At 44.8% G+C, this 27922-nt stretch overlaps 1 protein-coding gene across 1 annotated transcript; it reads right to left on the reverse strand.

Annotated features, from left to right (window-relative positions):
* Positions 1–703: 703 nt before the first annotated feature.
* LOC306797415 (prospero homeobox protein 1-like) lies at positions 704–27505 on the reverse strand (the record flags this gene model as incomplete). The annotated part of the gene is made up of 6 exons (XM_079296771.1): positions 704–1446; positions 13295–13489; positions 20580–20687; positions 24786–26009; positions 26428–27042; positions 27155–27505. 6 exons carry the CDS (start codon positions 27503–27505, stop codon positions 1261–1263), a joined length of 2679 nt encoding a protein of 892 aa, XP_079152897.1. The 3' UTR covers positions 704–1260.
* Positions 27506–27922: the final 417 nt, after the last annotated feature.

Here is a 27922-nt window from a genome sequence, read left to right on the forward strand (position 1 = left end):
ATGAAAGATTGGTTAGCCCGTCCCAGAATGATCCTTGTGTTTGCATCATGTGGGAATGATGTGCAGCACATGAAACTGGAATTAATAGTTTGATTTACAAAACACTTTGCAGCAATGCTGAAATCACAAATTGATGTAAATGTGATTTTTAGATTAGATATTCTGAGAAAGATAATGGACAAATGAAGCATCCAACTCAAATTATATAAAAAAATTGCCAAACCTGTTACAACAGTAACATGTCATCAGTGCTGTGTCCTGAATGTATCCAGCATCAGGGCTATATATTGAAAATACTGTAAATAATAGTTTCGTTGGACAAGATATAGTTTGTCGTGGACTGGTAGTATCTCGATCTGACGGGTTTAAAAAATAATTCAACGCGTGTTTTTTTTGTCTTCGATGCTCTGGGTGCCTGAATGCAACATGAGCCAAGAGGGGCGGCCAGGGAAGGGTGGGGCAGGGAGAGCCACACAGTCAAAACAAACACCCAGTAAGTCTCAGTACAGGAAGAAGAGGGAGGAGTAAAAAGAGGAGGGGACAAAACAACAACTCAGTTTATTTATGTTTGTCTGGGTTCAGGTGAGGGTTTGGGAATGCTACTGTGCTTTCCTATTCAACACGTGTGTGTTTGTGTGTGCATGTGTATCTATGCGAGTGACTGAGGGTTCATAGAAGAGTAAGCTTATACAAAGGAGAAAAAATACAGAAACATCACTTATTTTTCTCAAAAAATGTCCATGTAACTTAAAAACATCCACGATAAAAAGATTTTTTTTAATATATTATCATCTTTATTTTTAGTTCGATCCTCAGTCACGGGCTGAGGATTGCTCCATCATCTTCCTCATCTCTACGCTCCTCCAAAGAAGGATGAAGAGCGAGCTTGGACGAGGTGGAGGAGAAAGAGAAGACAGAGGAGCTTTTCTGTAAGTGCAAGGACGTTCAATTCTCACTGTTTTTGCTTTAATTTATAAAAGTCTCACCATTGACTCTGAGTTCGAGCCCTCTGCTTCGTTCAAGAGGGATTTTTTTTCCTTTATAAAACATTTCGAGGGCAGTTTTGTCTTTAAAAGTTGTGCTGACCAAAAACAACCATCAACAAACCTCCAGAAGCCTCCAAGTAGAACCGCTTCAAGTCTCTGCATGGCGTTCTGAGCGTCTTTTTTACTGAAGACCAGTCAAAGTCGCGCTCTCTTCCAGGCTTCTCTCGGCCCTCGGAGGTTTGTCCTGCTCGCCGTGTTTCCTTCCTCGCCCCAGTCAGTCGTGGAGGAGTTCTTGTAGACAGTTGGGGGACTTGAACACATCAGGGACCTCGCTGTCCAGTTTGCAGATCACCTTGTAGATGGCCTTCTTCCAGGACGGGTCTACGTCCTTTCCAGCCACGATGGCGTTGAAGAATTCACGAAGAGTCACCTGGGAAACCTCCAGAAATCGCTCAGGGACCTGACGGGTGAAAAGGGAAAGGAGGGAAAGAGGAAATCAAGAGTTAAACATCCGCTTTGATTGTTGAACTGAAGAGGAACTTCCCTTCAATCACCTTCCTCTTTCTTGTCCTGAATTTAAAGCTACAATGTCAAAAAACATCTGAACTGTTACTTCTGTATTAGGTTGTGTATGTTTGTGGATTTTAAAGCATCTCATTCCAAAAGCATGCACAGTAATCTGCAGCTATTTATTAGCACTTTACACAAGATCCCACAATGAAGCTCGATAAGTACATTCACCTTTGTGGACAGGGGTGTCGACAAAAGTCTTTCCAAAAGGATTTTTCGGCTTTTTCATATGTGTCACAACAAGTCTTCAACAGACAGATTGCTTTTAGAAAAGTGGTTCTGTGACTGAAACCGATCAAGACTTTGGTGAAGTGTGCGTGTGTTTCAGGTGTCCATACGGTACATTACTATTCCTGTACCAAGTTCTTCCTCAGCTGTCAACTTCCCCTACATGTACTTCCCCTTTCTTAAAAGCCCCCAGCTGTGTGTGTGTGTGTGTGTGAGAGAGTTTGTGTGTGTGTGTGTGTGAGAGAGTTTGTGTGTGTGTTGGGGTGTGTGTGTGTGTCAAGAGTTCCTTATGCACACGCAGGCTCACACATGTAATGACATATGACACACTCAGTCCTTCACAATGGCAGGTGAACAGTTGTCTGTGATCTGTCACTGTGTGTGTGTGTGTGTGTGTGTGGGGGGGGGGGGGGGGGGGGGGGGGGGGTTGTGTGGGGGGGGGGGGGGGGTTTACAGAGTTTAAACAAGAACGAGGGGATTGCAGAGATCCAATTGTCCTTTCCACATGCAGGCATAGATATACTGTCATCACAAGGATTTTTGTGTGTGTGTGTGTTTTTTTTAATGGTGTGTTTGACAGCTGAACAATGACACACACACACACACACACTTCATTCTTTTTTCTGCCCTTTCTCCCGGGGGCAAGATCATACAAAGACACTAAGCAACCTGTCTCGCCCCCTCTCTCTTTTTTCTTCTTTGTGTCTTTTTCTTGCATGCAGATGCGCACACACACACACACACACCCACACACACACACACACAGGCGGCTGACTCTTCCAGATGAGGTGCATGCTCCTATAAACTCCAACAAACTCTCTCTCTCACACACACACGCACACACACACACACAGAGGACGACAGAGTGCCGTCTGGGTGTAACCCCGTCACACGTGGCAGGACAAGCCAAGGTTAGCCGCCACCAGAACGGATGAATCACCCCCCCCCCCCCCCCCCCCCACACACACACACACACACAGCCTAAATGATTCCCTGGACTCTCATATACTCTGTCTCCCCTCACCTACCCTCTCTCTCTTTTTAGCCGGCCCCTTGAGACCACAGTTATTTCAATGAGGCCCTCTGTCACTGTCTCGCTATAGACACTACTGTACACACACGTACACACACACTCTTTCTTAAACACACACACAGACTAAAAATGTAACTTCACAGGAGATACATGGTAGATTTTACACTGAAAAGTGCTGCTCATATTTTTGTAGTTTCGGCTGTTATTCCACCGGAGTAATCGCTCTAAAAGGTCCAAGAGGGGCGAGACGGTCAAAAAGGTTGTAGCAATGCCCGATCATCTAATCTGCTTTATTTGGAGTTGAAACTAAACTTGAGTGCTTTTCAAATGTCAGTGATGATCCCTTGTTGCAACTACGATAGGTCGAAGTCGAAGCAGGGTTCGGTCCACAAACTGTGATGGATGTTTTCAACAAACGAGATCATCTGACTGCTTGTGTTTCTTCTTTTTAGTGATGCTGCTGCATTTGAGATCTCAGCCATTAACTTGGTGAGTACAATCGTATTATTAGAGATGGGAACGTTGGGTCATTAAACCTCAGCAAGTGCCGCAACGTTGTAAACCTTCATGTTTTACCTCTGCACAAAAATACAGAAAGCCCCAAAGTCAAGCTGCTGTTGGTAATGGTTCCTGTGAATGTTCCCACTGGGACAAATAAAAGTTCAAACCTGTGTTTGATCCTGAAGATGACGGTGCCTTTGAGGCGTCCTCTCCCTGCTGAATTACATCCCTTCAGCCTTTAGTTGTTCAAACTTGCTCTCATCTTAAAGAAATACTTTACCCATAAAATTATAATTTCTTTATCAATTACTCACTTCCTGTTACCTTGAATTCTTGGAGAAAACTTCATTTGTGAAACAAACCTCCACGCACAGTAGGACAGTACAGATTCAGTGTCCTTGTCCTAGAGGAGCCCCGGAGTGTGTTTTGTGTTGCAGCGCTGGCACTGCCTTGCTCAGCGTGATGATCGGTGTGTTTTTAAAATGTTTCAGGATGCCGTACGTCATATCGCTGCAGCGTTGTGAAGGACCCAGAGTGCTGAAAGGAGACCGCCGATCCACCGAGAGGTAGGAAAATACAAGCAGAAAGAATGAAATGGAGCAGGGAGGATATTGTGCGTCCGGTTGGGTATCAGCTCGACTGGACAAAGACACAAACGCACATGCAGACACACACTTGGGTCCAGATGCCCAGATTTGTGTGGCTATCGTAAATCAGTCCAATAAAGAGATCTAAATTAGGCCATCATCAATACAGATGGGCCTGTTTCCCCCGTGTGTGTGTGTGTGTGTGTGTGTGTCATTTACTCCTGGCTTGGATCTTGATATGGTGTCTAGTTGCCAAGAGAGAGAGAGCGAGCGAGGAATGGGGAAAGTGGGAAAGGGAAAGAAAGATAAAGAGGAAGAAAGACACTTGGTTCCCAGTAAACATAATTCGCATGATTGCTCCGGTTTGTTGGGTAAATATTGGATGAAGGGAGGCTCAATTACTTTCTCTTCACACACACACACACACACACGCGCGCGCAGAAGGACAAGAGCCTGTAAATCTCTACATCGCTGCCCAACAAAGAGGCCTACTGGGACTCCCTCCCTCCCTCTTTTCTCCTCGTCTCCTTCCCTTTTCTCTCATCCTTACTCTCTCCCTTCATCGTCTTCCTCGTTGGCTCCTCTGTCCCTCATCTCTTCTTGGAAATGTGGCCGTATGAGAAATCACAAACTCACCGAGTGCTTATTATGCTTCACACACACAAATTCCTTACGCTCACTTTAAGATATTTTGAAAAGTTCTCGATGTGGGAACAGAAGCTTTAAAATGTCACCAGCGTTAAGATTTATTCATTTTCCTTTCACTGGTCGTTCCACTCTGTTGCTATTGTCAAATGCAAATGTCTCTTTGTATTTAGGTCTTTGCTGCAGCTGTCTCAGTTGCATGTTAGCAATGTTAAGCCTTTGTTTTATTAGGGGTGGAAAGTTCTGGCACATCTCATCAAAGCATAGAAAGAACAAATATAAAGACGCATTTGTCTCAAAACAGGAAGCTTCTTGCAAATGTTTCATGAATTTCATGACGATAAATATTAATTGAACTGCTCTATTTTGCTTACAAGTAGTGATTTAACCGAGTTTACTATTTAAATACTTTGATGTGGTGTATTCCACGTGTCTGGCAGCAGCTGCTTGTTTGCAGTAAACAGAGGAAGGGTGAGCAGTGAAAACACAAAAGAAACTCAAAGCATCACTTTTTCACCTGAAGAGCAGAAACAGCACTTGGCAACAGTGACGTCTGCTTTGCTAATTTCGTCATTTCTTACAGCGCAGACCACGAGCACAAAAGGGCAGTGTTGCACTAAAACGTATTATTAGAATACAGGAGAGCCCTTTCTAAGTAGGTTACTTCTTTATGAATACACTGCCCTATTTTAACACAACCGAAATAGAACGGAACTTCAGACTTAAGTTACATGAGGAACAGCAACTGTCCTCACCCAGAAAATACTTTAATCGAGAGTATCCTCACACGTAAGAGGACACGTAGTTTGTGATGCTGATCTTTTCCTCCTTTGCGCCCTTAAATCGTCTTCTTCGTTCTCGTCTATCAGCCGCCTCTTCTTCACCTTCCCTTCTTTTATATCATCACAGTTACTCGCCTTCTTCTCTTCTCATTTATCCTCTCCCATCTCCACCTCCCTCCTCCCCTCCTCTCCCATCATGTGAATAGAAGCCACTCCTCTGTCTCCTTAAGGATTCATGCTTTTTTCTCAACATGATTGACTGATGGAGACGTCTGGGCTGTGTCTCCCCAGTTGACTCCTAGTCACCTCTCCCTACGTCTTTCCACTCTGTTTCCTTTCCATCCTCACTCGCACACACACACACACACACACACACACACACACACACACACGCACAGTAGGCTCTTAAGAAATCATTGTACAAACACCATATGTTTGATTCTCAAGGTGTACAAACAGAAAGAGGCTGTGTGTGTGTGTGTGTGTGTGTGTTCCTTCTCTTCTACCTCCCTCCATGAACATCGGAGACGCTGACAATGTTTACTTAAGTGTGTGTACACACTGGTTTCGTGTGTTGTTGAGGGATTTTTCAGCTCACTTGTCCCTTTCAAACCATCTTTGGTTGCAAGATGTTGCTCTTTTCAATTTTCAGACCCCCCCCCCCCCCCCCCCCCGTTGCACTTCTGTGTTTCCGTTTATTCGCTCTGTGGTCTTGAGGTCCACTTTGCTGTTGGTTAGTAGTATTTTTCGATCATCGAGACAACTGCTCCGTGTGTGTGTGTGTGTGTGTGTGTGTGTGGACAGGTCATTTTTGTGCCAACACACAAGCATCTGCTACCTTTTTCCTCCTCTTCCCTCTCACGCTGCCTCTCTCTCCTGCTATCAGGTCTGGCTTTCGTCACACACACACAAACCCTGGCAGGAAAATACGACGAACACACACACACACACACACACACACACACACACACACACACACACACACACACACACACACACACACACACTTCCAGAGTAGAGAGTCCTTTCAGTCTTCTTTATCTTTTTCTGTTCATCATTTCTCCTTCAGGAATTCATACTTTGGTATTTTTAAGTCGTTATTGTTTTCTCATTTGTGGATATTGACGTGATTATTTGAGTGATTAATGAATTAAGAATCTCTTCTAAGGTACTTATCTGCTCTGGTAGCTCATGGCTGAACACCTCACGTGGAATTTTCCACCTCTATTTGTATTCTGATCCGATTTAAAATCTTTATTTATCTGAGGAAAGCAGACGGAGCATGCTCTTGCTTTCCTGGTTAGAGCTGGCCTCGGGCGAACACCGATTCATATTAAAAGAACACTCTATTGTGTCCAAAACATTGTTGTTCTGGTTTTACATTACACCCCGCCTCCTGCATGCGTTTGTGACTCAACTTTAGTCATTCAAGTCCTGAGTTTTGACCTGGTAACCAGGAACATCAAAATAAAAAATAAATAGGTTGGTGACAGGCAGGCCGAGCATGGCCAACAACTTTAAACATTGAATTATGAGGCCAATGAAAGAACTTGGGCTCAGCTTTGCAAAAGATAAATGTTCAAACGCTGCATCATTGACTTGTGAGTTGGACTTGCCCTCCGGTCTATGCCGCGTGACTTTGACTTTCCTCAAAACAGTTAAATACAATGTTGTTTTCACTGAAGTTGTTCAGCGAACTCTTTCCTTTTTGTGCCATTTTTCCAACCAGGGAGTTCAGTTGTGTTCCTCTACGTGCAGGAAATCCAGCACTTTTGCAGGATGAATAAAAGAAACGTACATTTCGGAGAAATACTTGTCACCCCCAGCTCTCCATCATGGCCTCAGGATCACACATCCAGCTGCCATTTAAAGTGTGAAGTGAAAGGTAAAAGTGGAGACTGGAGGTTCCTCCAGGACATCAGCAATATGTTTCCTTTCTCTGCTGCTCTTTTGTCAATCAGTCACTGATCTCACTGTCACCAGGACAATGGCAATAAAGTTGCTCTTTGTTCAGACTGCATGTGACTGAGAGGAAGGGTCTGCGTCCTGAGATTGCGTCTGTGTGTGTGTGTGTGTGTGTGTGTGTGTGTGTGTTCTCACTATCTCATGAACGTGTGTGTTTCTTCTTCTTGTGTGTGTCTTCGTATCTCCGCACACTGCAGTTTGAGTGTGTCTGTTCATACACGTGCTGTGCTTCCCTGGATTGGTGTGTGTGTGTTCTGTGCTTCCTTGTGTGTGTGTGTGTGTGTGTGTGTGTGTGTGTGCGCGCAAGTGTGTGTCACCCATAGAGGACAATAGCCTGGGTCATCTGACTGAGAGGCTGCAGACCACTAGTATCACATGACGGAGGCTGAAGGCCACGTCTTTGTTACCAGGCCTATTGTCAAAGCTAAGGAGACAGCTGGGGCAGGGGAAGGGAATCACTGCATACACACACACACACATACACACACACACACACACACACACACACACACACACACACACACATACAGGAAGACCAAGGCACTCATGCACGCGGACACACACACACATACACCGCCCCCTCGTGACTCCAATCAGGCTCAGTGACAAAGATGATGCCTTCTTCTTCTCAACTGGAATACTAAGACACACACACACACACACACACACACACACACAGCAAGCAGATAGCTATAATTACAGTGACAGAAACTGGCAGGTGGCATTGTCTGAACTACACCGCTCTCTGTCGAGCAGCAACAGAGCGGCAGAGACAGTGAGGAAGACTTCGTTACTCGGTGCTCATACTTGCTTCATGACATTGAGTGACAGCAGCAAAGAGTGTGTTCACATAGATTATGGGCTTATGTGTGTGTGTGTGTGTTCAACCTTGTTTTCTAAAAATGTATGTTCATACTCCTGGCGAAGCGCGAATAACTTTTTATGGTTCGGCCATTCAGAGCTGTAGGTTAAGGTTCGGGAAAGATCGACTTCTTGGTTAAACTTTGAAAAACACAATGCTGCCTTCGACATTTCAGCAAACCCTGATCTTGTCTTAATCTTAACCGAGTGTTTCAGCAGCTAACAGTACGTTGTACGATGCAAATCCCACTCAAGTGTCAAACGTGTACGGTTTGTATGCCTGTCTGCTAGGGATGCCCCCTCTTTGTTGATTAGTTGAATAATTGGTTGTTTTGGTCTCAGTCAACTGAGATTTCTTCGTCTATTCGTCTTTTTTTTAATGCTGAATGAGTTACTGTATTTCCAAGAAACTTTTGAGCAGATCTCTGGTAAACATAAGATTTAAAGTGGTGCTTTTGTGTGATTCTAAGTCGACTAAGAATGTCTTTGTTCAAGGAAAGTCCTCCCGTCCACCAACCCTGACCTACTCAGACATTCATTCGGCAAAACAAATCAGGAGCACATTTTTGTAGGAGACGAGGTTGCATCTAGCTCTGGTCTAATATATTTTATTACTGTACAATTATAGTACTATTCATTATCTCTTCTCTGGTTGTTTTTAGGAACCCCTTAATCCGGACTGATTCCCTTGAGTCACTCAAATTATTTGTATTTTACCCTCGTTTAATATTTTTCGGGGGGGGGGGGGGGGGCATTTAATTGTTGGCATGGAAATAGTCAAATGAAAGATATTAAAAGCGGGAGTCTCTGGTTGTAAAACACTTCAAAAAGCACATGAACCCTGGTGTGTAAGATGTGGTAATTGCCCAAAGCTCTGTGCTCAGAATGAGGCAGAGATCAGAGTTGGAGAAAGAGGGAGGAGAGGACAAGTGTAGTCTTTGAAATGTGTGTGTGTGTGTGTGTGTGTGTGTGTTTGCCTTCTGGGTAGGTTACAAATAAAAGACATGAAAAGGTGGGGACAACAGAAAGACGGATGAGACACGAGAAGAAAATACGTAAGGCTAATGGATTTAGACAATATTTCATATTTTGGTGTGTGTTGATTGATTAATAACAAAATGATGAAAAACAGCCTGTCAGCCACTTCAGCACCGAGGCATTTATTTAAAGCTGCGGAGCATTTTCTGTGCAAAGCGAGAATGTGACAGAAAACCCACGTTGAGAATCGATTACTGAGAGTCGAACTCTGCCCCCTTTTTCAATGGACTCGTGTGAAGAGGAAGCGGAAAAGATGAGTGAACAGATGAATAAGGAGAGACAAAGGATGACAAAGAATCCAAAACGGCGGAGAAAGACATGAGAAGTTTAGCCTTTCATAAAGTGCACAGCTTATGAAACCAGATAGCCCTGAAATGTGAGTGTGTGACCACTCTGTGGCCTCCAGGTGTGTGTGTGTCGTTCAAAGTCAAAGGGCAGATTTTGCGGCCACACCCACCCTTCAAGGGAGGGTATCTCTGCTCTTTCAGACGGACACAAATGAGTGTGTGTGTGTGTGTGTGTGTGAGTGAGTGAATGTGTGAGGCACAGCTGTGCCGTCGTTTGGTGCTGACAGAGCCAGCGAGGATCCTTGAACTGGAAAGATGAGAACGTCCTCTAGAACGCTTCATAAAAACGTCTCATTGTCCCTCTTCAGCCGACACACACACACACACACACACACACACACACACACACACACACACACACACACACACACAGAGACCGAAATATGACAACTTCATCCCTTTCTATGCTCTCGGCCGCTATTCTTCCACTTCACATTTAGTCGGTGTGTGTGTTTTTAGGAGCGAGTGTGGTAGTTCGGCAGAGTGTGCATGTGCTCTGGCACGTCTAAGTAACCCGGTGTACTGGAGGTGCATGTGCTTCAAATATTGCACCAAAACTTTAACACACACACAAGTTAAGAGTGCGATGCCCAATGCTGCTGGCAGACTCGTCAATCTGTTCTCAATACAGAAAAGAGGAAACGTTTCTCTTCCTCTTGGCAGAAGGTGACACCTTTCCCTGAGTGTCCTGGCAAAGAAAATCTCTCCCTCTCTCTTTGTTTTTTTTGTTGAAGATGAGAGTATTCCCCGTTTCCTTTCCCATTCTCCAGCCTCCTTTCCTTTCTTTGCCTTCCTCATTAGTTTGTGGGCAGAGCTGTAATTCGGACAAAATAGTTTCAGAGACGGGGGATGGGAGGGGAAGGAGGAGAGAGTAAGGATGGAGAGAGAGAGAGAGAGAGAGAGAGGTAAACAAGAAAGAAGAGTTGAAAGAATGTGGCTGGAGAGGGGAGGAGGAGGTAATTAATGAAGCTGCTATAATTACTGGGGCCTGTTTACGCCAGCTCTGGAAGACAGCACACACACAAACTCACAATGAATTACGCTCACCTTTCCACGGCCGTCATCTACAATGACTGTTTAAAATGCTGGCCATGTACGTCGACTAATGACACAAGCTTTTATTTCAACCGATCAAACCTAAGAACACTGTCTTATTTCACCATGTTGACAAAGATTAAGTTTTAACCGGAAAAACATCAAAAATGCTAATTATTTAACCTTGCAGGGCCTTCTTTTGGCAGGTAATTTGACAAAGGGCAGATTTTTATGGAAGAAATAAAAGCTGTTTGGGCATAAAGATGACAGGATGATGAGGCAGATGAAGAGTGGAAAAAATTATGAAAGAGAGTTTTTGGAGCGAGGGAAGTGGAAAAGAGTTGGAAGTCAGGGGAGTTGAGGATGGAGTGAAGGGCGAAAGGAAAGGAAGGGAGAAGGAAAAGACAGCAGGGGACAGAGGAAGGAGAGGACAAAGCTAAATGAAAGAGGGATTAAAGAAGAAGAGGATAAGGAGAGGAGGTGACGGAGAGAACAATCGACAGAGGACAGATTCAGCAGGAAGGGTGGAAAGAAGGAAAGGGAGCAAGGAAAGAGGAGGAAGGAGGGGAGGAGTTGAGGTGGGTGTGATGGGGGACAAACCAAGGTGGAACTCTGATGATGCTAAATTTGGCAAAAGGAGAAGACTTCTGTGTGTGTGTGTGTCGGGAGACTTGCTGAATCGGCCGGGGTTCCAGTTTCACGCCTCTGAGTAGAGAGAGAGGGAGAGAGGCAGAGGGAGAGAGAGAGAGAGAGAGGGAGAGAGAGAGAGAGAGACTCCCTAGCTGGTAATGTTCCCTCAGGGCGGGCGGACGAAAGGATGGAAGGAGGGAGGTGAAGGGACAGGAGGAGGCAGGCAGGAAAGGGGACAAAGTACGGGAAGAAAATTTATACCTACCTTTGCAAACACACCATCATTCTATAGGACAAAGGACGCACATGTTCTTTTATCCTTTGCTGATTACAATATATACTACACAGCTTTATCTCTCTGTTGATTTCAGTTTACGTTCATCTCATGCAAATGTGTTTTCGTGCTGCTGCGGATGTTGGTATTGTCTCTTTGTTTGGATCTGTTCAGGTCAACCGCGTTTTGAATTTGGTCATTTTATTCTCAGGTCTGCGTGTCTTTCTTTTGAAAATATGAGGTTTTTAATCGGGAAGCCCCCGTCGTTTTGGTCTTTGTCTACGAAGATTTGTTAAGTTTATTCGTCATTTTTGAATGCTTTTTTTTATGTTGAATGACTTATCTCTGGTAAACACATCATTTAGTGGTGCTTTTGTGTGATTCTTTGTTGATTCAATCAACTAACCAGCCGACAAAATCGTGTTTTCACGACTGAGAATCCCTTTGGTCAAGGAGGTTTTTACGTTCGCATTTGGAACCAGTACAACATTTGGGAGCCTTGCAGACAACTACCTGAAGTTGATTTGCATATTGTGCTGAAAAGAACTGAAACTAATGGATGCCAGTAAGGAGGGAAATACATTCATAAACGTATGGTATGCTTTCAGGAATAGTTTCTGCTGATTTAAAGTCTATGGATATGTGGTTGACACATGCAAAGCCAAAGTCCTCTCAAACTCCCGACTTATATATGGACCTTATCCTGTAGTCCCTAAAAATAACCCGACTGAAGGCCAAAACAAACACGCAGAAATGATTTGCATGTGTGTGTCTGTTGCCTGTACAGGCTCTTAACATACACACCTGTGAAAAGCTACCTGACTCTTGTTATGCAAAGCAGTTGCTGTTCGTTCCTCCAAAACAGAATACCGAGGGAGCTTAAAGTCTCTGTGTGTGTGTGTTGTGTTTGCAAATCGTACTCCTTATGCATTTAAGCTCCAGCTAAGCTTCAGCGTTTCTCTCCTGAAGCACAAAAGAAAAGCGCGTGTGTCAGCGGCGAGGTGTGTGTGCTAATGGACATCTAAATGCTGCTGATGTTACGTTGAATAGTTTAAGGGCCCTCAGGTCCCCTTAGACCAATATTGGGAGAGAAAAAGTGAGGGAGGGAATGTGACTTCTACAAATCGCTTTGACAAGGACACCCGCGCCTCGAGCGGCGTCCTCTTTCGCCTCATCGAACACACACACACACACACACACACACACACACACATACTGCGACATCCACACCTCAGCAGAATCGTGAGGTGACTGTTGCGCTCTGAACAGCTGACTTGGTAGAGGACGTTTGTGAGAGAGTTGTGCTGAATCTAGTTTTAATTCCGCTTCAAAAGGGAACTGAGAAACAGTTTGTGTATGATGGGAGTCTTCATTTTTTTAAAGTAATGTTCTGTTAACAGCCCAAAGCAAATCAATGGCATATTGAGTTAAATAAACGAAACTAATCCAACACTGTATCCCAAATTACAGTCGCGCAAACGATGAATGAAACGTTTTTCCAAAATGTCAAATCAGGCGGCAACCTTCGATTCTGAAAAGGGAAGTCGGTGCTGAAGTGTTTAAAACTTGCATTCCCTCTCATGGCCACCAGGGGGCGACTCCTCTGGCTGCAAAAACAAGTCTGATAGCAAAAAACGCAAAGCTGGAGGCTTCAAAACCAAAGCCATATGGCTGACGTTTACTTCTTTGATACAGTCTATAAGAAAAATACTGCTTCATAACTTTTATATTTTACATATATTCCAAAAAGATATGAAAGGGTTTACGGTCATTTGAATTGAAGAATTGAATAGATCCTCCGGCTGCGCTCACCTCAAAGTCGTTGGCCTTGTTGTAGTGCATGTTGAGCGCCCTGAAGAGCTCGGCGTCGCGGCTCACCACCAGCTCCTCGGAGGCCGTCACGCCCTCGTTGATGGTCTGCCGGGCGAACTTCTCCATCTGGATGTAGTAGAACTCCCTGAAGTTGCTGAACCACTTGATCAGCTGGGAGGTGATGCAGCGATTGAACTGTGGCAAATGAAAAGAAACATTCATTGTGTTTCATTGCAGATGAAATTTAATTTTAATCATTCAAACACTGATATGTTTTGTAAAGTTATTCAAATAACATAGTTCAGTTTCATGGTGGGATAGAGTAAGTTTCGTGCTGAATGTTGTGTCTTATTTGCTGACACTGTAGATTTATAATATACAGCATAATTGCATGTTGTACGTTATCTTAATTCGTCTTGAACTGGGCCCTGTTTGACTGCTTACTTTGGATTATGGCACAACATCTGCGCATGAATTACTTCATGCAGTTTTAGCTCTACTCACAAGGTCACACATGTTTTAGTTTCTTTAAAACTCTGATCTGTAAATGTCTAAATAACAAGAGGAAGAGAGCAGACTTAATGGGGAATTGCTATTCCCTGTTCAGTTAACTTAAACGAGCAACCACACAGTTAACAACTAACTAAACTGTCTAAAATAGTTCAATGTATCCACCTCATTAGCCACTAAAACACCTCCAGCAAGAGATCGGCCCCTGGAAACCTTCCAAATCAAACAAGAATGACCCAAATATTGTCTTATTGTTATGCCATCGTGGGCTTTCAGACTGAGCCGAACCAACATGAAACAACTCTCATCAAACAGCGCTGCTGCCCTGCAGCCTTAACGCTGCACTGCAAGCACGTCTTTAGCTTACAGAGCTTGTCTTTCCAAAAATATCCTCGTCAGGAAATTAAATTCCAGCCGTGAGTTGTGTGAAACATGTTGGATCACACCACAAGCACAAAAATAAGTGCGCTCAATGCAATGAAGTTATTTTAATCTCATGCAGTATTTTAACACACTTACTACACTTTGCAGTTCCCACTTTTGATTACTAAGTAGACGAAACTGCAAACCAAACAGAAAAATTACATATTTTTATAAGCTTGTGCTTACTGCAGGTTGAAGGAAATAATTTGAAGTCTCTCATGATATTTTGTGTAACATCTAGAATATAAGCGCATATCTTTTTGCCCGTTTGGAGCCCAGTGAAAGTGTGTGTGTGTGTGTGTGTTCGGTGAAGGGGGAAAACGGCTTTGATACGGAGATTAAGCTCGGTATTGTCACAAGACATTGTCTCACAGGAACAAGCGATGAGCGAGAGAGAGATGAATGGAGGGAGGTAGCATGGAAAGAGGAATGCAGAGAGAGAGAGAGGGAGAGGAGCAGAGGATGACGGAGGGGGAAAGAGAGATTTTTCCAGGAGCGGTCAGAGGGGGTGACATAATGGAGCATAATTGTGTGTGTGTGTGTGTGTGTGTGCAGCAGAAGGAAAGGGATTTACAAAGCATGGTGACAGGAGGGGGAAGTGTGTGTTTGGTGGGGGGTGTTTTGAGTGTAGTACCAATAGAAATATGTCTGTACATTGTTAAAGTTTACTATATTAAATAAGCCAAGTCAATATAAAAATCAAAGAGAGATAATAATAATAATAATAATATCACACCAGCATCTTGCAGTGGCCTTTTCTGTCTTCTTTTCTCCCAGATCCCCACTGGTAAGCAAAGCAAACAATGTTTCACATTTTAAAGGGATAGTTTGGGTGATTTCAAGTGGTGTGTATGAGGTACTTATATCCATAGTCAGTCGATGGTGGTCTGATGTCTTTAAGGTCTGTCTGTCGAAGTGACACTGAAGTGAACAAAGTTCCTTTTCCCCCATGCAACTTGTAGGTGTCGCACACTGTACAGGCTGCTAAATATCACCCTGTGAGTGCAGGTGTAGCCTACGATCTGCATCAAGTGTGTCATTCTCAGCCTGATAATATTTCAGAAAATGGACTTCACGTGTAGACACAAACACCCAACCATCCCACCACCTGCCCTCCCACCCACCCACTCTCCCGTCCATCACAATCAGCACAAACCAAAGAAAACAAGAGGCCAGAGACAAAAGACAGAAGGAGAATGGAGGTAGTGGGGGAGGGGGGGGGCAAAATGCTGAGCTCGAGGAATGCCATTTCTGTTTACAACGAAAAAGGGGAAAGAGAGAGTGTCAGAGAAAGTGTCAGGGTGCCTCCCCCCCCCTCTCCTACCCTTGATGGCGGGTGTTGTCAGCCCCCCCAGGCCATGCTGGACATCCTTTAAGAATCAACCAGATTCGTCGTAGCTCGGCACATTTTACAGAGGACGACGTGAATGTGCACGATCAACATAAATCCACAAGTGTTAACACCGAAGGTTTCCTGTGGATCCTGGAAGAATCGCTGCTGTCGGAACTTTTTCAAATCATGTTCTGCTTCACTAGACAGAATACAATGCAGGGAAGTTGTGTGTGTGTGAAGTTTATGAGGCATAGTTTACAAAACCTAAAATACAATAGTTCATTGTAGTTTTTGGTTTTGTGTGTTGTTACCGGAAGCAGTCGTGTTAAGTGGAAGTACATGTGGGATTATAATCATATTTACACCTTCATGTAATCACATTGTCTTTTGTACTGTGAAGTTTTAAATAGCCACAATGTTACTTTTATTAAGCTCCATTATTTGACATTTAACACACTCTGACAGATTATTCCCCTCCTAAAAAAAGATCAAAACAAATTATTGCAAGACCTTACGTACTGCAGACCTTGTTGATCGTTGCGATCTCTATTTTTATCACACTACAGCCACATCTTTTCACGCTATATATGCCTTCATATTTGGGCTCCACAGTCTTCAAGATTAATAAAATGCAGATTTAAATGCGGTGTCATCTACAGTTGAGGATCCCAACACTTCAACGCGGTAATTGCTGAAGTTCAGTTATATCTGAGTCAGTAGACTTAACTGTTGCTGGTTCATGTCCTGATGTTGCCAAAAATTGGCTGTGTAGCTTTAATTGACAGGACGGGTGAGAGGCGGGTTGGACGCTAATTGATTCCTGCTGAGACGGTGGCAGCGAGATGTCATTTCAGCCTCTCAAGGCAAGAAGAGTCTCAAGGCTCTCGCTGATAAATGTGTCACTGTTTCGGGCTCATGTGTGTTAGATTGTGTGAAAGAAAACCCCTCAGCTGGCAGGGAACTTGTGAGGGAGAGTGTGTGTGAGTCGGAAGGAGCTCCCTGAGCGTCTAATTCATCCTTACTCCTCCAGTCTTAACAAGGTCTTAATTACTCTCACTGACTCTCTCAAGACGAGACGACAGAGACATGAGCACATAGATGATTGTCTGGTCAGAAGGCAAGAGCTTTCACTCCGCAATTAAGATCCCGTGTGTGTTTATGTGTACCCGCGTGCTTGTTCATCTGTACTTAAAACAGTTGTCAGCTCAACCCACTTCCCACACCGAGCGAGGCGGCCATTGTGCGTAAGAGGCTCATCTTTAAGAACCAGTTTCCCATAGACCAAGTCCATTCGAGTCCAATTAGGGGAAGCCATTCAGGGCCCTAATTCCCTTACAGTGAATCTGCCTGATCCTCCTAACACATGCTACTTATTGTTCCCCGGGGAGGAGTGGGAGTAAGAGAGAGGGTGAGAAAGAGAAAGAGACATTGACCCGGATTTTTGGAATATGGTAATAATGAATGTAATGGGACAATGAAACAGGTCCACACAGAGACAGACAGCAACACGGTGTGCTCTCTCACTCAGTCCTACACACACACACACACACACACACACACACACACACACACACACACACACACACTCTCGCTCTCGCTCTCTCAAAGCCTTGAAAAGAACGGCCTCCCTCATCACAAATAGGATTATCCATGATTCATTTTTTTATAAAAACAGATAAAATGAATGGATTAACTGGGATTACGACTCAATTAAAACTAAATTTGAGTGTAAATCATTTGCATAAAATGTGAGCGACAATAAACTGGAGCTTTCTTAAAGGATAAGACTCGAGAGTAAATCTATTCTTCTTATTAAAAAATAAGAACTGATGCTACAGGTATTGTTAGGCTGATATATCTTCTCCCTCGTATCCATAGACTTCCATTGTTTTCCAAAAACGACTAAAAACACATCAGTGAGCCACACTGTTGCACAAGCTGACATGTTACTGAGAGACGACTAACAATGGTTTTGTGGTTTTGTTCAGTTTTAGATTGTTATTTTTAAGGAAAATATAGAATATTGTATCAGTCTTGTCCTTTAAAGTTGTAATCCTCAATCAAATCTAATATGTGTCTGCATCGCTCCAGCAAAAGGCATTCAAAGTATTGGCATGAGGTAATTACCTCAGCTGTTTTCATCGTTGGTGACGGAGCCTGCCATTCAAATGGATTCAAATAACCTTCTTACGCACGAGGGGTTCACAGGAAATGATGCACGCATGTCCATCAGCGCTACAGTTTTGAAGTTTATCGAATTGCCGTTAAATGACTGCTCGTCGTAAGGATTGTAACATTAAAGATGCATTGCCGCTGTAAATGTGACTAAACTTGGAGCTTTCAAAACGTTGTAGGTGAGACAAAAGTCCACTGACGAGTATTGCTACTGAATCCTATATAGTCTGAAGATGTTGTTTCATGGAACAAATGCATTCTTGTAAACCTCTTAATGTTTAGATTTCAATCTCAGATTTAAGACTTCAAGACTTTTTTGAAGAGACTAAAAAGTTCTCCAGCCTCTCGGTTTGTCTGCCTCATCCCCAGTAAACAGAGGTGTATCTCTGCTCTATGATTTCATTTCTATCAGACTCTCATGCACAGGGTGCAGGTGAGCTTAGCAACCTTGTGTTTGCCTAGCAACCCGGTGTCCCGGCGACCCTTGTTTCCATGACAGCCGATGAGGATGTGGCACTGCCACGAGGAAGTGGTCACCGCAGATATGAGCCAAAGGGCAGCTGGTGTGTGTGTGTGTGTGTGTGGCTGCTCATTTGAATACAGCGCCCTGAATCCGTGGAGGAGCCGTATGCTCCTTTGCAAAAACATGTAGCAGCCTGTAAACACGGAACAATCGGCGCCTTTGTTTTAAAGCTGTTGTTCTGTTGTCATCCCTTTCATTTGTTTGTCAACCCCCCCCCCCCTCGCTCCCTCTGTCATGGTTCTCAAAGCCCCCCCCCAACACGCAAATGCAAACACACACAATTTCCATCGTCTCCTTTTTCCTTCTCACGAATTAGTTTATCTGACTTTAAATCTTTCTTTCTACCCGTGTCGTCTGTCAAACTTTGATCGTTTCAACAAGTTCAACTTCTCGTTTTATGTTGGCGAGAGTGAGAGTGAAAGCGTTGTGGTGTGTGTGTGTGTGTGTGTGTGTGTGTGTTTTGGGTGAAAGGGAGATGGAGGTTGAGGTCGTGGTATGTGTGTGTGTGTGTGTGTGTGTGAGAGAGAGAAAGTGGGCGTTAACAACCCCCCCCCCCCTCCAGCCCCAGACCGATTTAGGCCAGAAACTATAATTATGCTACAAAGAAGTGACAGACTGGAGCACCCATCTGCCCTATGGAGTGGTCTCACTGACGTCACGATCTCCTTAGTTACCAGGTCGGTCGGCCATGTTGGAGTACATACAGATCCTCCATGGCGGCGAGTAAACAAGGAAGTGCGGCGAAAATACCATACTTTGAATCACTGGATAGTGCATCAAAGGTTCGCTACCTTGCCAAATTGAAGGTTATTGGTAACTTGGATCCTTATACGATGAGTGCAGATCGTTTCAGTGCCGATCCTACTTATCTTCCATCGGTAAACTACGCCAACATCTACGCGTATCTCGTGAACACCCCGAGTCCTTACACGAAAGACGAGCTGGAGTGCTACAAAGGGCTCGACGCTTATAATCAGTTGTCAGTGGATGGGTCCGAGACGTCAAAGCAACGGTCGTCGAGAATTCTCATCTCGTCATTGGAAGGGTAAATATATACAGATCTGGTCCGATATTTAGCAATATTCAATGTTTACTCAGCGCAAACAGACACGTGTGTTTGTTTACATTGTACGTGCATGTCATTGTGTGCGTGTGTGTAGGAATTCACTTTCAACTAACTCCTAACTTCATCCCCCCCCCCCCACACATATATATATATATATATACACATATATATATATACATGATACGACGTTAAACTCATATCAAGCAATGCTGAGGCTGCATCTATGTGTTTCGCCTGTTGTACACGCTCGACACGTCTCTGGCACCGACTGCTGTCACGGGCCGATGAAGCTTCGGTAACCTTCTCATGTCCATGTTTAATTTATATTTCCTTTATTAAATACTGTTCACAAACGAATTTGCAAATAAAATCACTGACCACTTATAAAGTGATCCGCACATACTCGAGTGTACCCCAAATTCGATTCCTTTATATCCCGAGAGATGCGCGACAGCCATTTCTGGCGACGTCGCTTGGATAGCTCCTTCGTGTAATTTCCTTGATGTGTAATAACCGCTGGCAAACCAAAGAATGATTTCTTGTCTCTATCAGCTCTGCTGCCACAACCAAAGACAGCACAAAAGTTCACCATGATCGATAGGTTCTGCGACTCAGCCGTGCATGCCAGTGGCTGTGTGTACTCCAACATGTACTCCAACATGGCCGACAGCTAAACTGTGACGTCACACGAGACCACTCCATAGGGTCTCTCTCTCACACACACACACACACACACACACACACACACACACACACACACACACACACACACACACACACACACACACACACACACACACACACACACACACACACACACACAAACTGAATAATACCAGACCACAAAATGCATAAAAGTCACACACAGACTATTGAGCAAGTTGATGAGTAATTAGATCAGAAAACCAACAAAAAAACGTTTTAACTGCATCTAAAATCCAGAACTACCTGTTTACAACAGCTCATCTGCTCCATGATGTTTGAGCTCTGACTCTAAAGATGCCATTGAATTCCCATCGCTGAATGTCCGCTCTCTTCTCATATGAGCCACCGTGTCCTGCTCTCGCTACCATTTCTTGTTTATTTCATCTCAACAATGTAAACATGACCTGCATTCAATAATGACATCGTATTCAGGATGAAAACAAAAAGAAACAGGAAAGTAAGGAGAAAAAGGCACAGAGGAGAGATTGAATACAGTAGAATTAGGAGAAAAAGGTTGATAGAAACACGAGAAAGAAGAAAGATGTCTTACCTTGACGTCTGAGAAGAATATTTTGAGCATGTTGGAGGAAGGGTAGCGGGTGTAGAAGAACATCAGCTTGGCCTTCTTCAGGTGGTTGGGAGACAAGCCCTCCTGAATCTGAATGACATGTTAAGGAGCCATGTCATGAGTACTTTCACACTGACCACACATTTTATGTGGCAATTTTCTGAGCTTTTGCAGCGCGACTACAGGCATCAACCAATCACGGTGTGTGGAACGTATTCAAAACATCGACCGTAGTGTACAACAGCTTGAAGGCTCTGTCGATCAGCTCAGACCAGATCTAATCCTTGTGTCCTGACCTTTCACAATAAAAGCTCTTGACATGCTACACACTGCGCAGAGGAAACCCAAATGATCTCAGAGCACTTTGCTGAAAGGAAACTCAGTGAAATAGGTTCCAGTATCTTCAGTAATACAACAGCTTACCTCAGACAGACTACCGGACTAAACTATCCAAACCTTTCATTGAAAAAGCGTCGCAACTGTCGCTAATTTACATCACTGTATGAATAGTTTCTATTATCGTATTTAACATTTAAGTAATGTATTAGTCACGGCCCCTGAATGAAAAGGCTTTGATTGAAGACAGAGCTTTCGGTTGCATGTGTTCCACAAAATGCTAGTGGAACCAAATGGGAGCTCCGTTGTCGGCAGATAGAGGACCACAGAAACTATGCCCACTTCTCTTTTTTTTATTCATTCATGATTGGTGCAAACGGGAGAGTGGCAGTGTGCTGAGAAGAGTTGTGTAATTCACTCCGGCATCTCGCCGCCTCTGCAGCCGCGTCGTCGATCCCACTGTCTCAACCAGGAAGATAATAATTGTGGCGGCCCTGGTTGCATGCGGGCGCAGAGTGTGTGTGTGAAGGTGTGTGTGTGTGTGTGACACAACAGCTGTGCCCCACCACGCTGCCATTTCCCCACCACATTAACAGCCCTATAATCTATCAGAGAAGATGAGGCAATCAATGGAACCCCCTGCAAGGTCAATTAGCACACAGACAAACACACACACACACACACACACACACACACACACACACACACACAGAAACCCCAGGGGCCCTATATGGCTGGAAAGAGGGAGAGAGTGGCATCAGCAATCGGGAAAAGAGGGAGAGAACGGAAGTGTATGGAAAAAGAGAGAGGGAGCAGCTTCAGGGCAGGGTGCAGAGGAGGAATTTGAAATTTTTGTTTGCCAATTGTTTTATTTTATGTCCAAAAACGCTGATCTCAACAGACACACAGATATTTAAGAAAGTGCAACTGTGCCTTTTAGCTGGAGTGACCAGGGTGTGGTCTGTTTACTGTTGTCCGAAAACATATGCTGACAAAAAGGACACTTTAAAAAGTAACCAAGGAAATAGATCTGATCCCGACACAAAAACATAATCTGTTACAAAACCGCGACGCCTCAATAAGTGAAGCGTGCCGTATTGACATCCATCATTCATTTAGCAGCAGGTACGTCAACAACACCATGACCTAGTTCACATTCATACCCACCTGTCACCTAGTACGCATAACACATAGTGTTCACTTTGACACACAAACACACGGCCATGATAAATTCATAAATGAATGGGGGACATCTGCTCAGCTTTGTACAAAGGATTAAAGATACACAGACCTGAGAGAGTGTGTGCGACTGTTTGTGTGGGTGTGTGCGTGCCTCTGAGATGCACTATGATCGGTGCAAAACACCTTCACCTAACCGCCAGGCTTTCTTAAACCCACCGACAAAGCCGTCACCATTTCATCCCGACCGTGCAAACCAAACAAGGATGCGCTTCTTAAATTAGAGGCCGAGAAAGAGACATAAGAATGTAGACGGTGGGAATGAAGAAAAGTTTTTTAAAGGATTGAGAGAGCACAAAGTAGGACAGGAAACAACAAGCACAATGTGGCCTTTTGGAGAAAATAGTGTTTGAATTGTGCAACATATCATTCGTCTGTGTGGCTGCTGTATCTGAATGGGTTTTGTGTGTTTTAGCGCATTTGCACAATAAATGTTGACAGTAAAGCTATTTGTTAATTGCACGTCGTGACATAAGTTATTTAAATAAGCTTCCATATAATTCAAAAATATCAGTTCCCTGAACTGAATGGTTACACACACAAACATGTGCGAATGTCGTGCAAATGCAATTAATTTAAGATGAGGGGTGCAACTCGGTCATCTTTTTAATTAATGGAGTCATAATTTAAGTCCATAAAATATCAGAAAACGATTAAAATAAAGACAACTTGCCAGAGCTCAAGTTTACCACTTAATATTATTCGTATTCTCGGACCAACAGTTCCATTTACAAAGATAGAAATCAGAGAAAAATAGCAAATCCTCAAATCTGACGTTTTTGTTTGATGATGAACTAAAATAACTCCATTGCGTATCAAAATTGTTGTCAATTAATTTTCTGTCCATCGAAATCATTTCCGGACTAGCAGTATCATTTTACATGTTCAGGAGGTATTATATAATATTATTTTAATGAACAAATTGACGGAATTCATTGCTGAAAAAGATACATTTCTTATGAAAGTGAATTAACTCAAGCTAGAGGATTGCTGTTATGAAAATGAAAAAACACCAAAACTATTTTAGATCGACAAAGAGAGGGTTGAAGGGTGGTCAATATCTTTGAAATCCTAATGTACCACTTCAAAGACTTTCTTCTTCTTCTTCTGAATGGAAAAGCATTTTGGAATGAAACGGCTCAGCAGGATCAAGCGACGTGTCAAATATTTCTTTTTTTAATTCAAGCAACATCTAAATTGGCTTTGAAGACGACACTGTGATCACATCCTCAGCGCAGCTGCAAGGAGTTCCTATTTGTCAGGTTCAAAGTCTTATTTTTCTTTTCACTTTGTTCTTCAAGCGTGTGTGTGTGTGTGTGTGTGTGCGTGCGTGCATTGTGTAGTTGCCGGGAGAAGCCCTCTCCATATGAAAGGTTAGGGACGAAAAGATAAACGGCTACCTGCAAACACCTGTCCACATGCACACGCTATGAAATGTGCACGTGCGCGCCGTGCGTGCGCTTCAGCAAAACACACACAGCTGCCGAGCAACTGCAAGCGAAGGCCAACAAATGAAAGCGAGTGGGAGAGATGGACAACCACAGGGAGGGAGACGAGCAGCTAAAAACTGAACAGGAAACCAACGTGGACATTTTAGATGTTACACTTCTCCTTATGTGTGCCCACACACACATTTGGAAAGCCTCCATCAATAAGGCCAGGCGTTCACCTGTTCCTCTCCCGTGCTCTTTGAAATATGATTAGCTTTGAGCTCCTATGAACAAGGTCTTACCACACATGCACACACACACACACAAACACAGTGAAATATGATTTGCTTTGAGCATTTATGTACAAAGTCTTTGTGATGAAAGGGAACGTAACGGCACAAGAGTGTCTCAGACTGTGTGTGTGTGTTGAAGAGCTCACTAGCCTTTCTCAGCACCTTTAAACGACACAACCTGCTGCAAAGACTTAAAAGAGCTTGAGAGAGCAGCGCGCGACCTGTTTAATCTTCCCCCTCTTGCAAGACCCATCGCGGCCCGTTTCATCTCCCCCACTCAGCGAGGAAACAAGACGGTCAGACCAGGAACCAATTAATGCAGATTAATAAACATTAAAGACTTTGTTTGACTACTGCCTGCTGCAGTACTGACTGTTATAAATGTCGATTTAAACTCTTTCCAAGAACACAAACAAACGTTCTTTATGCTTCCAATAATTATAATAAATGTCATCGTGTTGAACGTAAGCCTCACTAATACCAACGTGTCCCGATTACAAACTGCGTTCTTATTCCATATATATGTAAAACTGGGTTTAATTAGATCAGAACCGTCACATTAATCTCATAGTAACGTTAAAAACAGTCATGATATACTGCATATGTCAAGTTATATTGTCCAGCTCTGCGGCAGTTATTATCTATTAAGCTGAAGTATATTTTTCTTGTTGGTATTATTGAAATAATGTAGTTGTAGCCGTGCGTCGACAGATGTCACTCAAACTGCGATTTAAACGAAACAAAAGGAAATATTGAAATACTTAAATGTGTTTAAAATGTTGGTGGAGTGTATATCAACCGCACACTCCGACATCTAACACAAGAGTAAAACGATTTAAAGCACACACACACACACACACACACACACATCTGCACGGTAATAAGGATACGGTGCTGCCTGAGTAAGCCGATATGTCGGCCATGTCTTGCAGGTCCCCACACTCAGACTTAATGAGGGACAGGGACAGAGCCTCCGGCCCATGCTGGCCCGGTGAGCTCTGCCTGTGATGGTGGTGGTGGTGGTGGTGGTGACTGAGATGGCCCCCTCCGAGGGATGCCATTTTGGTTCTGAGGCTGACAGCTTCCCGGGTCATGTCCATAGAATCGGGGGAGGACCGATGATGGTCCTTGGGCCCTGGAGGGTAGCCGGCTCCACCTCCGTGTGAAAGGGGGCTCTGAAAGGGGTAACCCATGAGGGGGAGAGGGAACGGGTGTCGAAAGGATGGGGGGCTCAACCCGAGCGAGGCCGTGAGAGGAGAGGGGTGGAAGGAGGGGTGGTGAGGAGGAGGAGGAGGAGGAGGGAGAGAGAGGTTAGTGTTCTCTCCTCCACCTCCTCCGCCGCTCTTGCGCACCACCAGTGGCAGTGCCTCTGTTTGGTCGTTGTGCGTCGGCACACCGCTCAGTCTGCCACTCAAACCACCGAATGAATCCAGCGGGCTCGGGACGATGACGTCGCCGAAGCAATGCAGCCGCTGGGTGGAGGAGTGGTAGTTGGGGGTCGGACTGCCGTCGCCGTTCATACTGAGGGCCAGGGCGCCGCCGCCAAAGCGTGAGTCCGGGGTGAGGGAGGGGAGGGGGCCGAAAGGTGGAGGACAAGACGAGGACGAGTTGGAGGAAGAGGAGGGTGCTGCTGGTGTGCTGCTGTGGCAGCCGTGGTGGTGACTGACGGCCTTGGGCGAGGAGAAGCCCTTGACGACGGTGTCGACGACCTGCGACACGGCACAGTTGAGTTCCTGCTTCAGCGTCTCTGCTAACTGCCTTCCTCCTCTTTCTCTCCTCTTCATCACCCTCTCTACATTCCTCTCCACCACCTCCCTGCCGTTCACATCGTCCTCCATTTCTCCGTCTATCAGGGCCTGTTCTCGGAGGAGGGCTCGGGCCCGGTCCAGGAACAGGCCTGGGTCCAGCTCAGCCAGCTCGTCATTGCTACACCGCCCTCTGTCTCTGTGCCTCTCCTCCAGGCCATCCGAGCGGATACTGTCCTCGGACAAGTTGCCGTCCTCCTCTCTTTCTCTACCTCGGTCGGCCTCTCCACCTTCGCCGTTGTCGTCCTCTTCCTCGGTCTCCGAGTCGTAGATCTGGTAGAACTTCTCTTGCAGTTGACGCAGCTGTTTCTGAACAACAGAGGACAGAGACTGTTAATGAAGATGTCTTCTGAACCTAAATATCACCTCTTACTATACATGCACTGAAAGAGAAATGATAATAGTACAGTATGTCTGAGGTTATATGAACCCCACTTGGTGGACAGACATGAAAGCCTTTCTATAGCAGCTCTCACATCTCTCTAGGAACAGATTCAAGGAAAAGGATAGAATGTAGGTGTTCCTTGAATCTGTGCCACTTTGAAAAGTTGTCCTCCTTTTCCTGAAATCCTGGGTTTCTATTATTTTACAGTGCCTTATGTTGCTAATTAAACTCAGCAACTCCCATTTAAAATTGGAAATATGAGCTCGGTGCGGCTGGTGTTTGTGGTGCATTTTAGCTGCAAATGTCTGGAAAGGTCTGTTCTTAATGTCGTCTTCTACCAACCTGCATGTCCTCCAGCTGCAGCTTGAGCTGCCGTCTCTCTTCCTGTCTCTGCTCCTGCCTGGAGCACACTAGCTGGGTGAAGCTGTGTTGCTGCTGAGGCAGACGCTGCTTTCGCTTATTCTCCCTGTAAACCTCGCCGACCACACCGCCCCGCGAGCCTGGGGAGCTCAGGAGGGAAGAAGGGCCGTCGCGCCGGCTGTGGTTGCGGCTGCTGGTGTTGTGGCTGTTGCCGTCTCTACGGTGGTCATTGCTGCCGTTGCTGTTGTTGCTGCAATTCTCGTTTTCGCGGTTGCTTTCTTGGTTGTGGTCGCCGTTGGGCCGGACCAGTGGCGAGTGACTCATGCCACGGATGATGTTTTCCACGCGGGCGCGCTTGGCACGAAGGTGCTCGTCCGACAGCCTGTCCAAGTCGAAGGTGGAGAGTGAGAGGGGCTGAGCGTGGGAGTTGAGGCTTGAAGGAGGCGGTGGTCGCCCGAAGGAGGAGGAGGAAGGTGGAGGGGCAAGAGGAGGCCCAGGAGAGAGGCAGTCGGATGGGCTGTCCCGGTCGCGGGAGGAGTTGCTGCAGGCATCCTCTGCGTGGATCTCTGAGCCGCCACTGGACAGAGCTCCACTCCCCTGTGACGGAGGACAGGAGAACTGAATTAAACACATTATTTAATCATTGAATGAAGATTGAGGACGATTAACGGACTTAACATTTCACCACTACCTGTGTGTTTGTGTATACCTGGAAGCCTGAGTCACTCCCTCCATTCTTCCCCATGTTATTCTTCAGCAGCTGAGAGATGATGGTAGCACCAGGGAAAGGCATTATGGCGTCTTCGTACGAGTTGGCCCTCTTCAGCAACTTCCTCAAAACATTGGAGTTCTCTCCGTCACCTTTGGCGCCGCCATGCCCGTGACTGACCAGCGAGCAGTCTCCGTCCCGATCGGGGCCGTGTGATTGGTTCATGCTATCAAACAGGGTCTCCCTGGCGTGGCTGAATAACGCACTGGCCACAGTTCTTTTCACCCCGATGTCGACACGTCGGCGCTTGGTCTGTCTGGTTAGGAGGGTGGTGCTGTCATGATCAGGCATCACGCAGGGGAGCTAAACAGACATGACCAGGGGTCCTCACAGACACGCAGGATGGGAAGTTTCCTGGTCAACCACAAACACAAATAAACACAACTTGCTTTGATTTCAATCATTTAATATCACCTGGAAAGTAGCATTTAGGTGGTTTTCATGTCCCAAATGACAGCTTTATAAATTGTCAGAATCGTGCATAAAGTGAGCATTTTTCAGTCTGAGAGAAACCCAATCATTGAAATCGGTAGCTATATTTGATGTCCTAATTTTGAAACAAGCTAGTCTGCCTAGAAATAAATCTTTTAAATACATACTTATATTGTGAATTGTGAGATAAACAAGCACAAAACATAAAAGATGAATTAAAATCCACTGTCTTTAGTGTTTTGTGTTTTAAAAAAGTTATTTCTTAGACTAAAATCT

This window comes from Melanostigma gelatinosum (assembly GCF_949748355.1).
Source record: "Melanostigma gelatinosum genome assembly, chromosome: 24".
NCBI classification, from domain to species: domain Eukaryota; kingdom Metazoa; phylum Chordata; class Actinopteri; order Perciformes; family Zoarcidae; genus Melanostigma; species Melanostigma gelatinosum.